General features: G+C 59.5%; 2 protein-coding genes across 8 annotated transcripts in view; one reads left to right on the top strand and one right to left on the bottom strand.

The window, feature by feature from the left end:
* Window positions 1-1,809: 1,809 nt before the first annotated feature.
* On the bottom strand, window positions 1,810-10,680 carry KIAA1143 (KIAA1143 ortholog). Of its 3 annotated transcripts, none has more exons than XM_060204827.1 (3): window positions 10,540-10,665; window positions 3,617-3,761; window positions 1,810-2,491 (listed from the first exon to the last, which is right to left on the bottom strand). In XM_060204827.1, exons 1-3 carry the CDS (start codon window positions 10,645-10,647, stop codon window positions 2,277-2,279), a joined length of 468 nt encoding a protein of 155 aa, XP_060060810.1. In that variant the 5' UTR covers window positions 10,648-10,665; the 3' UTR covers window positions 1,810-2,276. The 3 variants fall into 3 exon arrangements, 1 of the variants encoding a protein (XP_060060810.1); XR_009553256.1 differs by having other exon boundaries at window positions 2,337-2,516; window positions 3,617-3,819; window positions 10,540-10,656; XR_009553255.1 differs by lacking the exon at window positions 3,617-3,761 and having other exon boundaries at window positions 2,269-2,491; window positions 10,540-10,680.
* KIF15 (kinesin family member 15) overlaps window positions 10,615-13,664 on the top strand; it is a 66,980-nt gene continuing 63,930 nt past the window's right edge. For 3 of the 5 annotated variants that reach the window (XM_060204822.1, XM_060204824.1, XM_060204823.1), the window contains exon 1: window positions 10,615-10,895. In XM_060204822.1, coding sequence (XP_060060805.1) covers window positions 10,646-10,895 — 250 coding nt within the window. In that variant the 5' untranslated portion in view covers window positions 10,615-10,645. Of the gene's footprint in view, window positions 10,896-13,061; window positions 13,223-13,664 lie in introns of those variants that run through there. The other 2 variants (XM_060204826.1, XM_060204825.1) reach the window with 2 other exon arrangements.

Below are 13,664 nucleotides of genomic sequence, written 5' to 3' on the forward strand. Positions count from 1 at the left end.
CATTTTTGCCTGAGCCTGACAGCTAACATGCAGGTGGGCTAAAAGTACTGTCTGGGGAGATGGTGTCAGAGTTAAGGATACGGGAAAAGTATGTAAATACCATTAACTGTAAACCCCACCGATCTGATCCAGGGCCCATGTCTATTCACATTCAGCACAGGAACCTGTGTGGCCTCTGAGTCCCTGTAGGTCTGAGCTCGCAGTCCACGGGCACAGCTGGAACATTCCAGGCTGCTCTCACGTCAGGACCCGTCTTCCTCGAGGGGCAGAGCAGGCTGACCAGCCTCCCTGCAGAGTGGGGCGTCCCCACCATGGCTGCTCTGCAGTGAGGGCAGGTCCTGGAGAGGCCACAGAAGGGCGTGTGCTGACGGGCCTGGTGGGAGTGACCAGTGATGGAGGAGAGAGGGGTCTGTGAGAGGTCTAGGCCCGTCATACCTCCGGGGGAATCCCTGACTAGGAATCCAGATGATGGGGTGGCCTGGCAGTGACCAAAAAGGACCATCATTAAAGTGTGCTGGTCCTTGGAGTCCTTACTTTGTCTGACAAGGTTAGCCTTAGGGTGATTGGGGGAGTGAAATAGGAAGGGGGTGAGAAAGGTGTCTAGGTCTAAGTAGAAACTATTTATCAGGCACTTGAAGGTGGCAGTGATCATCTCTCTTACCCAGCGTCAGAAGACACACAGGAGAAGAAGCCCTGTGTGTGTGGTCAGTGTGGAACTTAGCTCCGTAAACAGTCAAATCTTACGCAACAGCTGAGCAACCTTCCTCGACATTTATCTAGGAGAGAAACCTGACCCATGTGACGACTGTGAGAAAGCATTTCAGCCAAAAGCCGTCCTTACTCACTCTCTGAGGACTCACAGCAGAGAGCGACCAACAGAGGCAACAAAGGTGGCAAAGCCTAGAGCCAGAGCCCACCCCTGGAGGTGGCAGGACAGACAGAACAGACACTCACGCATGGCGGCCTTAGCTCAAGCCCAAGCATCAGACGTGCGAAGCTTCAGTGGTGTGATGGTTCCTTGTTCTTCCTCCTCCTCTTGCATGGACATGGTGGCTGTCCTTGGGGACTCAGGACTCTGGTGGCGGGTGTGGTGTGGAGCTATATACTGTAATCTTACAATCTTGGAACAAACTATTCATAGCAAAGACAAATTTTAAAAAGTAATCTTTAAAAGGAATTTAGGTGATTCTCTAATATAGTTTGGGAAACAGTAAGTCAGGTTATAATTTATAAAGTAGTAGTGACAGGTATTATCTATAACTACAATGAACAAAGATAGTAGCCTGAAAAAAAAAAAAAACCCAACTTCAGGCTGGGGAAACAGCTCAGTGGTGACAAGAGAAAAAATAAAAGAAAAAATACTCATCCTTGAGGTCTCTGGATCCCAGGCTAAAGACCTGCCACTAATATAAGCCAGAGCTGAGCAGCACTCTCGTGACAATAAAAACCACCAGAGGAGCTGGGAAACAGCTCAGCTGTCAGCGTGCCTTGCGTTAGAGCTGTGGCTCCTGGTTCTGTCCCCAGCACTGCATGCAGGAGAGTTTGCCCTGGCTTTGGCCTCTCACTGTCTTACGTGAAGCTGACACGTGTAAAATTAACCTAAAAACGAAAGTGCTAAGTACTGTTGTTCTTCCTCTCAAAGTAACATGAGGACACTGGTTACCAAGTAGAGGTAGGAGGTCTCATCCCAGGTATCACAGCTCCCCACATGGTGGGGCCCGGACTGATCCTGGGCTGTGTGCACAGCGCAGCAGACACTTTATCCAAGAGAGTGATTCTGCTGCTCCCACCCCATGCAGTTACTAAGGATCTAGGGAAATGAATTTTACTGGACCGGAAAATTCTCATAACGTCAAGTGCAAAGCAGGACAGAAAACATACAGAATAGTTTCAGTTTTGTTAAAAATATTATTTATATACATATACACCATCACCACCCCACACAGAGGAAATAACAAAACGTTCACAGGGAAATTTAGAGTTGCTATTTCTTTTTTTCTTTTTTAACCAGAGCACTGTTCAGCTCTGGCTCATGGTGGTGCGGGGGATTGAACCTAGAACTTTGGAGCCTCAGGCGTGAGAGTCTCTTTGCATAACCATTATGCTATCTACCCTCCGCCCCAGAGTTGCTATTTCAAGTCAGAGGAGTACTGGACAGTTTTTATTTTGCTAATCTGATTCCCCGGTTTTTCTCAATTTTCATATTGAACTTGAAGTTATTCTTATAATAGGAAAAGTGTTATTAAAATCCCTAAAGAAGACTAAGTCCAAAACACTTAATCATTTTCATCTTCATTGTCAAATGAAAGGAGACTACTGTTTTTGACTTGCTTCTGTGTGTTCTTTTTAACTGAGTCCTGTTTATCTGTTTCACCTTCATTTGTCTTCTTCTTTTTGGAACTTGCTGTTAATCCGGAATATTTTTCACCAGTGGAACGCTTGACTGGCTTTCGATACATGATTCTTCCATCAGCTGAAGCTGGTTCTTCATCTGCAGCAAAAACAAAGTCAAAGAACTTTTTTCTTTTCTCATTGTTTTTCCTTTATCACAGTCAGACAGAAAAATAAAACAATCAAAACTTCACCCCACTCTTTATGTACAGATGCCCTTCCCTCAATTCCGTCTGGTCCTCGGGTTCTACTTTAAGTAACCTAAAGTGACCCGAGTTCTAGCATTTCCCCCAAAGCAGTGTAATACGTCAGGAATAAAAAACAACACAGCATATCACACCGAATACTTCACACACTGAATAAGCAACCTCTCCTAACTACTTGGAAGCTTAGCCACCAATCTCTTAAAGAGGGTCTTTTTAAAAAATATATTTATTTCCCCTTTTTTTGCCCTTGTTTTATTGTTGTACTTATTGTTGTTATTACTGTCATCATTGTTGAATAGGAAAGAGAGAAATGGAGAGAGGAGGGGAAGACAGGGAGAAAGACCTGCAGACCTGCTTCACCGCCGGTGATCGACCCCCCTGCAGGTGGGGAGCTGCCGGTCCTTGCGCTTAACCTGCTGCCGCCCAACCCCCAAAGACGGCCTTTTTATTTATTAAATTCACACTTCACCAGAACAGTCTAATGGAGGAAGCATAATTTTGACTTGTTCTGGGGGGCTGTTAGTGGTCTGTGGCTCAGCCCCTCAGCTCCCCGCGCTGGGATGCGCCTCCAGGCCTTCTTCCCTCTGGGTTCTCCAGGCCACCGCGACCCTCCGCCCACTCCTCCCCGCTGTCCCTTTTCACTAAGGTAGTGACAGGCCAGGCCTCATACCTGGCAGGTGTCAGACACACCTGCAGTCCAGGGCACTGAGACACTGCTTCAGATGCCTGTGTGGGAGGCCCAGGCAACAGGCTCAGTCCCAGCACCACCATGTGCCAGAGCTGAGCAGGGCTCTGGCTGCTCACTCTTCCAGAACAAGTCTTAAGAAACAAAGCACAGGGTGGGAGGAGACAGCATGATGGTCCTGCAAAGAGACTCTCCTGCCTGAGGCTTCTAAGTCTCAGGTTCAGTCCCCTGCACCGCCGTAAACCAGAGCTGAGCAGGGCTCTGGTAACTTCCTGCTATGGAAAACAACCTCATTCCAGATTCTCTGACTGCTGGGAAAACATTCCAGACACACCTGCTTTGGCTGCTTTTATTTCTGCTTTGATCTTCATGACCTCATCAGCTGTCAGGTCTCCCTTCCTTAAAACCACCACTTGGGGCTGTTCATCTTCTTGGTCACTGCGGTCACCATCTTCATCTGGGACCAGAGGCTGAATTCTCTGCGGGGAAACAGCGAGAACGTGTAGGCCACCAGCCTCAGCGCAGGTACGCCAGTGTCTGAGAAAAAGTGCGGAAGCGCGCGGACTGACCGCACACCGGGGCTCTGCTAACAAGCGGCTTTTGGGGCCTTTTCGTCGCCAGCAGGGTCACTGCTGGGCTCTGCACCTCACCTCAGGCGTGAAAGGCAGAGGGGGGCGCCCGCCACATGCTCTGCCACTCGGGACCTCCCCCGTAGGCGGTATGAAAGCCTGTGCTCTGCCAGTGGCCACGAGCCGAGTGACCTCTCCACGCAGGGTGGCCCACCTGCCAGCCGGCCCGCGCTGTCTGTCCTGTGAGGTCGCTCTGTCGGCCATGGGTTTGAGTCTTATTCCTTTTTTATTTGATTTCATTTTTTCAAGGGTCTCCAATAGAAGTATATATATTTATATTTATTGATTTATTTTCCCTTTTGTTGCCCTTGTTTTTTATTATTGTAGTTATTATTGTTGTTATTGATGTAGTCGCTGTTGGATAGGACAGAGAGAAATGGAGAGAGGAGGGGAAGACAGAGAGGGGGAGAGAAAGACAGACACCTGCAGACCTGCTCCACCGCCTGTGAAGCGACGCCCCTGCAGGTGGGGAGCCGGGGGCTCAAGCCGGGATCCTTGCGCCGGTCCTTGCGCTTTGTGCCACCTGCGCTTAACCTGCTGCGCCACCACCCACCCCCTTAACCCAGCTTTCTAGTTCTGTTTCCAACTCTGACTACATCTTCCCAGACAATATTTCCAGTCCACTCCCGTCGCAAAAACTGGGCAAAAATGACTCACATCCTTGGACACAGTGACAAGAGTGACTGCCGAGCTGCCCCTAAGGTCCCTGCTCACCCGCTCTGCCCGCCTCCTAGTTCCTGTGTGGAGCATCTCGCCCTGCTCTGCATTCCACGCTGGTCAGCCGCCAGACCGACACACCCCCGCGCCCAGAGGGGGAGAAATGCCAGGAGGAACATGTGGGGGTGTGACGGGACATGTGGGGTGTGACGGGACATGTGGGGGTGTGATGGGGACGTGTGGGGGTGTGACGGGGAGGTGTGCGTCTGTGATGGGGACATGTGGGTGTGATGGGGACATGTGGGTGTGACGGGGAACATGTGGGGTGTGACGGGGACGTGTGGGGGTGTGACGGGGACATGTTGGGGTGTGATGGGGACGTGTAGGGGTGTGACGGGGACGTGTGGGGCTGTGACGGGGACATGTAGGGGTGTGACGGGGAACATGTGGGGTGTGACGGGGACGTGTAGGGGTGTGACGGAGACGTGTGGGGGTGTGACGGGGACGTGTAGGGGTGTGACGGAGACGTGTAGGGGTGTGACGGGGACGTGTAGGGGTGTGACGGGGACGTGTGGGTTGTGACGGGACATGTGGGAGTGTGACGGGGACGTGTGGGGGTGTGACGGGGACGTGTGGTGTGTGACGGGGACGTGTGGGTGTGACGGGGACGTGTGGGGTGTGACGAGGACGTGTGGGGTGTGACGGGGACGTGTGGGGGTGTGACGGGGACGTGTGGGGTGTGACGGGGACATGTAGGGGTGTGACGGGGACATGTGGGTGTGACGGGGATGTGTGGGTGTGACGGGGACGTGTGGGGCTGTGACGGGGACGTGTGGGTTGTGACGGGGACGTGTAGGGGTGTGACGGGGACGTGTGGGTGTGACAGGGACGGGTGGGGGTGTGACGGGGACGTGTGGGGCTGTGACGGGGACGTGTGGGTGTGACGGGGACGTGTGGGGTGTGACGGGGACATGTAGGGGTGTGACGGGGAACATGTGGGGTGTGACGGGGACGTGTAGGGGTGTGACGGAGACGTGTGGGGGTGTGACGGGGACGTGTAGGGGTGTGACGGGGACGTGTAGGGGTGTGACGGGGACGTGTAGGGGTGTGACGGAGACGTGTGGGTTGTGACGGGACATGTAGGGCTGTGTCGGGGACCTGTAGGGGTGTGTCGGGGACGTGTGGGGCTGTGACGGGGACGTGTAGGGGTGTGACGGGGACGTGTGGGGGTGTGACGGGGACGTGTGGGGGTGTGACGGGGACATGTGGGGTGTGACGGGGACATGTGGGGTGTGACGGGGACATGTGGGGGTGTGACGGGGACATGTGGGGTGTGACGGGGACATGTGGGTGTGACGGGGACATGTGGTGTGTGAAGGGGACATGTAGGGGTGTGACGGGGACATGTAGGTGTGTGACGGGGACATGTAGGGGTGTGGCGGGGACATGTAGGGGTGTGGCGGGGACATGTGGGGTGTGACGGGGACATGTGGGTGTGACGGGGACATGTAGGGGTGTGACGGGACATGTAGGGGTGTGACGGGGACATGTGGGGTGTGACGGGGACATGTAGGGGTGTGACGGGGACATGTGGGTGTGACGGGGACATGTGGGTGTGACGGGACATGTAGGGGTGTGACGGGGACATGTAGGGGTGTGACGGGGACATGTAGGGGTGTGACGGGGACATGTGGGGTGTGACGGGGACATGTGGGTGTGACGGGACATGTAGGGTTGTGACGGGGACATGTAGGGTTGTGACGGGGACATGTGGGGTGTGACGGGGACATGTGGGGTGTGACGGGGACATGTGGGGTGTGACGGGGACATGTGGGTGTGACGGGACATGTAGGGGTGTGACGGGGACATGTAGGGGTGTGACGGGGACATGTGGGGTGTGACGGGGACATGTGGGGTGTGACGGGGACATGTGGGGTGTGACGGGGACATGTGGGTGTGACGGGACATGTAGGGGTGTGACGGGGACATTTAGGGGTGTGACGGGGACATGTGGGGTGTGACGGGGACATGTGGGGTGTGACGGGGACATGCAGGGGTGTGACGGGACATGCAGGGGTGTGACGGGACATGTAGGGGTGTGACGGGGACATGTGGGGTGTGACGGGGACATGTGGGGTGTGACGGGGACATGTGGGTTGTGACGGGGACATGTGGGGTGTGACGGGGACATGTGGGATTTGACGGGGACATGTGGGGTGTGACGGGGACATGTGGGTGTGTCGGGACATGTGGGGTGTGACGGGGACATGTAGGGGTGTGACGGGGACATGTAGGGGTGTGACGGGGACATGTAGGGGTGTGACGGGGACATGTAGGGCTGTGACGGGGACATGTGGTGTGTGACGGGGACGTGTGGGGGTGTGTCTGGGAGGTGTGGGGGTGTGTCTGGGACGTGTGGGGGTGTGACGGGGACGTGTAGGGGTGTGACGGGGACGTGTGGGGCTGTGTCGGGGACGTGTGGGGGTGTGACGGGGACATGTAGGGGTGTGACGGGGACATGTAGGGCTGTGTCGGGGACATGTGGGCTGTGACGGGGACATGTGGGGTGTGACGGGGACATGTAGGGCTGTGACGGGGACATGTAGGGCTGTGACGGGGACATGTGGGGTGTGACGGGGACATGTGGGGTGTGACGGGGACATGTAGGGGTGTGACGGGGACATGTAGGGCTGTGACGGGGACATGTAGGGCTGTGTCGGGGACATGTAGGGGTGTGACGGGGACATGTGGGTGTGACGGGACATGTAGGGGTGTGACGGGGACATGTGGGGTGTGACGGGGACATGTGGGTGTGACGGGACATGTAGGGGTGTGACGGGGACATGTAGGGGTGTGACGGGGACATGTAGGGGTGTGATGGGGACATGTGGGGTGTGACGGGGACATGTGGGGTGTGACGGGGATATGTGGGGTGTGACGGGGACATGTAGGGGTGTGACGGGGACATGTAGGGGTGTGACGGGGACATGTAGGGCTGTGACAGGGACATGTAGGGCTGTGTCGGCGACATGTAGGGGTGTGTCGGGACATGTAGGGCTGTGTCAGGGACATGTAGGGGTGTGACGGGGACATGTAGGGCTGTGACGGGGACATGTAGGGCTGTGTCGGGGACATGTAGGGCTGTGACGGGGACATGTAGGGCTGTGTCGGGGACATGTAGGGGTGTGACGGGGACATGTAGGGCTGTGACGGGGACATGTAGGGCTGTGTCGGGGACATGTAGGGGTGTCACGGGGACATGTGGGTGTGACGGGACATGTAGGGGTGTGACGGGGACATGTGGGGTGTGATGGGGACATGTGGGTGTGACGGGACATGTAGGGGTGTGACGGGGACATGTAGGGGTGTGACGGGGACATGTAGGGGTGTGACGGGGACATGTGGGTTGTGACGGGGACATGTGGGGTGTGACGGGGACATGTGGGGTGTGACGGGGACATGTAGGGGTGTGACAGGGACATGTAGGGCTGTGACGGGGACATGTAGGGGTGTGACAGGGACATGTAGGGGTGTGACAGGGACATGTAGGGGTGTGACAGGGACATGTAGGGCTGTGACGGGGACATGTAGGGCTGTGTCGGGGACATGTAGGGGTGTGACGGGGACATGTAGGGCTGTGACGGGGACATGTAGGGCTGTGTCGGGGACATGTAGGGGTGTCACGGGGACATGTGGGTGTGACGGGACATGTAGGGGTGTGACGAGGACATGTGGGGTGTGACGGGGACATGTGGGTGTGACGGGACATGTAGGGGTGTGACGGGGACATGTAGGGGTGTGACGGGGACATGTAGGGGTGTGACGGGGACATGTAGGGGTGTGACGGGGACATGTGGGTTGTGACGGGGACATGTGGGGTGTGACGGGGACATGTGGGGTGTGACGGGGACATGTGGGGTGTGACGGGGACATGTAGGGGTGTGACAGGGACATGTAGGGCTGTGACGGGGACATGTAGGGCTGTGACGGGGACATGTAGGGCTGTGTCGGGGACATGTAGGGGTGTGACGGGACATGTAGGGCTGTGACGGGGACATGTAAGGCTGTGTCGGGGACATGTAGGGGTGTGACGGGGACATGTAGGGCTGTGACGGGGACATGTAGGGCTGTGTCGGGGACATGTAGGGGTGTGACGGGGACATGTGGGTGTGACGGGACATGTAGGGGTGTGACGGGGACATGTGGGGTGTGACGGGGACATGTGGGTGTGACGGGACATGTAGGGGTGTGACGGGGACATGTAGGGGTGTGACGGGGACATGTAGGGGTGTGACGGGGACATGTGGGGTGTGACGGGGACATGTGGGGTGTGACGGGGATATGTGGGGTGTGACGGGGACATGTAGGGGTGTGACGGGGACATGTAGGGCTGTGACGGGGACATGTAGGGCTGTGACAGGGACATGTAGGGCTGTGTCGGCGACATGTAGGGGTGTGTCGGGACATGTAGGGCTGTGTCAGGGACATGTAGGGGTGTGACGGGGACATGTAGGGCTGTGACGGGGACATGTAGGGCTGTGTCGGGGACATGTAGGGGTGTGACGGGGACATGTAGGGCTGTGACGGGGACATGTAGGGCTGTGTCGGGGACATGTAGGGGTGTGACGGGGACATGTAGGGCTGTGACGGGGACATGTAGGGCTGTGTCGGGGACATGTAGGGGTGTCACGGGGACATGTGGGTGTGACGGGACATGTAGGGGTGTGACGGGGACATGTGGGGTGTGACGGGGACATGTGGGTGTGACGGGACATGTAGGGGTGTGACGGGGACATGTAGGGGTGTGACGGGGACATGTAGGGGTGTGACGGGGACATGTAGGGGTGTGACGGGGACATGTGGGTTGTGACGGGGACATGTGGGGTGTGACGGGGACATGTGGGGTGTGACGGGGACATGTAGGGGTGTGACAGGGACATGTAGGGCTGTGACGGGGACATGTAGGGCTGTGACGGGGACATGTAGGGCTGTGTCGGGGACATGTAGGGGTGTGACGGGACATGTAGGGCTGTGACGGGGACATGTAAGGCTGTGTCGGGGACATGTAGGGGTGTGACGGGGACATGTAGGGCTGTGACGGGGACATGTAGGGCTGTGTCGGGGACATGTAGGGCTGTGTCGGGGACATGTAGGGGTGTGACGGGGACATGTAGGGCTGTGACAGGGACATGTAGGGCTGTGTCGGGGACATGTAGGGGTGTGACGGGGACATGTAGGGCTGTGACGGGGACATGTGGGGTGAAACTGTCGGGAAGTTGTGAGGCTGTGGCTGTGCAGGGTGCGGCTCCGCCCTGAAAAGCGGGAGCCTGGATGGCCGGCCTGCCAGTCTCTCTCTTCCCGACACCCCGCACGGGGGAAACCACCACCGGGCAATGTCCCCTGTCAGGCTCCCTGCCTCACAAAGGGCCTGCACGCAGCCCATTTCCTGGCTCCCAACCAGCTGGTTCGTTTACTCCGAGGTTAACAGGAGCCCGTCTTCGGGTCGGCGCTGGCGCAAAGCGCGGGGACCGGCGTCAGGATCCCGGTTCGAGCCCCGGCTCCCACCTGCAGGGATGGCGGTGCAGCAGGTCTGCAGGTGTCCGTCTGTCTCTCCCCCTCTGTCTTGCCCTCCTCTCTCTCCATTTCTCTCTGTCCGATCCGACAACAACAGTAATAATAACAACAACAACAGAACGGCAACGAAAGGGATAAACAGAGAGAGACGCACAGACGTCACAGGGTCCATCCCGTGTGGCGACCGGCACCCCGGGACCAGGGCCTCTCCCCTCACGCCGCCGCCGCCGCCCCGATGCCCGACCCGCGTCCGCCGCGCAGTGTCCACGGGGACCCCCGCGGGAGCGCCAGGACCCGGCTTCGAGCCCCGCCTGCCCCGCCGTCAACCCACCGACGTCCCGGCCGCCGCGCCCGCAGAGACCGGCTCCCGGAGGCAGCCCGCGCGCGGCCCGCTCACCTTGGTGTCCACGGTCGGCCCCTCCGCGCGGCCCACGCGCTCCCTCAGGCGGGCCAGGAAGGCGGGCTCGGCCGGCCGCACGTAAGCCACCCGGTCGAGTCGACTCATGGCGGCTCCGGGCGCGGCGTCGCCCGCTGCGAGTCACCCACGGCGCCGGCGCCGGCTTGTGACGTCACGCCGCGCCGGGCCGAGCCGGCAAGATGGCGGCCTCCGTGCCGGCGTCCACGCCCCGTCGAGCGCCAAATTCAAATCGGCGGCCATCTTGAGCCTGGGGCGGCGGCGCGGCCGGCGGTGGGTGCCCGGAGCGGCGATGTCGGGCTCCGGCGGGGAAGGCGCCATGGTCTCCCGCTGCAAACGTGAGCCGGGGCGTCGGGGTGTCGGGGCGCGGCCCTGCGCCGGCCGCGGGGCCGAGTGCGGCGGCTGGACGCCGGCAGGGAGGGGGGCGGCGGCGTCCTGCTTGGAGCAGGCTCCTCTGCCCAGGCGGGGGTCTGGCGTCCCGGGTGGGTGCTCTGGGGTCCGGGTGGGGGTCTGGGGTCCCGGGTGGGTGCTCTGGCGCCCCGGGTGGGTGCTCTGGCGTCCCGGGTGGGTGCTCTGGGGGTCCGGGTGGGTGCTCTGGGGGCCCGGGTGGGGGTCTGGGGTCCCGGGTGGGTGCTCTGGGGGCCCGGGTGGGGGTCTGGGGGCCCGGGTGGGTGCTCTGGGGTCCGGGTGGGTGCTCTCGGGGCCCGGGTGGGTGCTCGGGTCCGGGTGGGTGCTCTGGGGTCCCGGGTGGGTGCTCTGGGCGTCCCGGGTGGGTGCTCTGGGGGTCCGGGTGGGTGCTCTGGGGGTCCCGGGTGGGTGCTCTGGGGGTCCGGGTGGGTGCTCTGGGCGCCCCGGGTGGGTGCTCTGGCGTCCCGGGTGGGTGCTCTGGGGGCCCGGGTGGGGGTCTGGGGGCCCGGGTGGGTGCTCTGGGCGCCCCGGGTGGGTGCTCTGGCGTCCCGGGTGGGTGCTCTGGGGGCCCGGGTGGGGGTCTGGGGGCCCGGGTGGGTGCTCTGGGGTCCGGGTGGGTGCTCTCGGGGCCCGGGTGGGTGCTCGGGTCCGGGTGGGTGCTCTGGGCGTCCCGGGTGGGTGCTCTGGGGTCCCGGGTGGGTGCTCTGGGGGTCCGGGTGGGTGCTCTCGGGGTCCGGGTGGGTGCTCTGGGTGCCCGGGTGGGTGCTCTGGCGTCCCGGGTGGGTGCTCTGGGGTCCGGGTGGGTGCTCTGGGCGTCCCGGGTGGGTGCTCTGGGGTCCCGGGTGGGTGCTCTGGGGTCCCGGGTGGGTGCTCTGGGGTCCCGGGTGGGTGCTCTGGGCGTCCCGGGTGGGTGCTCTGGGGTCCGGGTGGGTGCTCTGGGGGCCCGGGTGGGTGCTCTGGGGTCCGGGTGGGTGCTCTGGGGTCCCGGGTGGGTGCTCTCGGGGCCCGGGTGGGTGCTCTGGGGGTCCCGGGTGGGTGTTCTGGGGGCCCGGGTGGGTGCTCTGGGGGCCCGGGTGGGTGCTCTGGGCGCCCCGGGTGGGGGTCTGGGGGTCCCGGGTGGGTGCTCTGGGGGCCGGGTGGGTGCTCTGGGCGTCCCAGGTGGGTGCTCTGGGGGTCCCGGGTGGGTGCTCTGGGGGCCCGGGTGGGTGCTCTGGGGTCCCGGGTGGGTGTCTGGGCGCCCCTGGTGGGTGCTGCGAAGACTCCAGACCGGCCCAGTCCGACAGGCCCCGGTCCCAGACCTGCCGCCCCGGCCCCCCCCTTCCCCCGCAGGCCTGGCTCCCTGCACTTCCAAAGAGCGGCCTGTCCGGCTGTCTGTCTGCCTTCCTGTCTGTGTCTATCCGCGTCTGCCTGCCCACATCTGTCTGTCCATCCGGCTGGCTGCCTGTCTGTCCTGCAGGTCCGCTGGTCCCAGCAGCGTCTCCCCCCCCATTTCTCCTGGAGAGTTTTGCCTACGCTATCCTGTCTCCCCCTCTCTCCCCCCCTCTCTCTCCCTCCCCTCTGTCCCTCTCCCTCTCTCCCTCTCTCTCTCTCTCTCTCTTCTTCTCTCTCGCCCTGAGCCCCACGTCTGCGACGCACTTGGGGGTGCAAACTGCCCAAGAATGGAGAATGGGGCACCGGTGATGGGCACAGTTTGCTTAGGCTCTGAGAAGACTTCTGAGTGCAGACAGAGAGGGGAGGGTAGACCGCATGATGGTTCTGCAAACAGACTCTCATGCCCCAGGCTCCTAAGTCCCAGGTTCGGTCCCCCACCCCTCCACAGCACCATAAGCCAGGGCTGAGCAGCACTCTGGTTACAGAAAAGGAAAAAGCATGATAAGATGTTCACACCGTGTTAAAGGTCACTAAAAGACCGGCCGGGCACTGGGGCACCGGGTTAAGCGCACATAGTACGAAGTGCAAAGACCTGTGCAGGGATCCGGGTTCCAGCCCCTGCGCCTCACCTGCAGGGGGACGAGTGACAAAGCAGGTCTGCAGGGGTGCCTCTGTCTCTCCCTCTCTGCCTCCCCCACCCTCAGTTTCTCTCTGTCCTGTCCAATAAATGGAGAAACTGGCCTCCAGGAGCAGTGGATTCATACTGCCATTGGGTACCGAGCCCCAGTGACAGCCCTGGAGGAAGAAGCAAAAGGCTAATAGGCAACACCACAGACCAGAAAACAACCCACTGACAGACGCGGCAGGCGTGTGAGTGTAGGGCGAGGTGAGGCCGCGTGAGGATTCAACATCTGGTCTTCTCAGAACCACACACTAAATGCCAGCAGTGACATTTCATGAAGCTGCAAGGCTGCTGGTGTGCTTTGTGTGGTCACACAGGAACACTTGTGCTCTCGTAGGATGCACTGCCTTTGTTCCCAGGACAGTTTTGTCAAAGAACAGACTTTATTTCTTTCTATCAGAGAAGGATAGAAACAAATCAGTTTTCTTGACTGAGAAATAAATCTTGGGGAGGGGTAGATAGCATAATGGCTATGCAAAGAAACTCATGCCTGAGGCTCCAAAGTCCCACATTCAGTCCCCCACCCCACAAGCCAAAAACAAACAAACAAACAAACAAACAAAAACTCAGAGGATGAAAATAAAATGGAATATTTAATAATATTAAATCCCCTAGGTTAGCAACTGAATTTTTATTGTTTTCTACT

The sequence above is a fragment of the Erinaceus europaeus genome, chromosome 12 (genome assembly GCF_950295315.1).
Source record: "Erinaceus europaeus chromosome 12, mEriEur2.1, whole genome shotgun sequence".
Classification (NCBI taxonomy): domain Eukaryota; kingdom Metazoa; phylum Chordata; class Mammalia; order Eulipotyphla; family Erinaceidae; genus Erinaceus; species Erinaceus europaeus.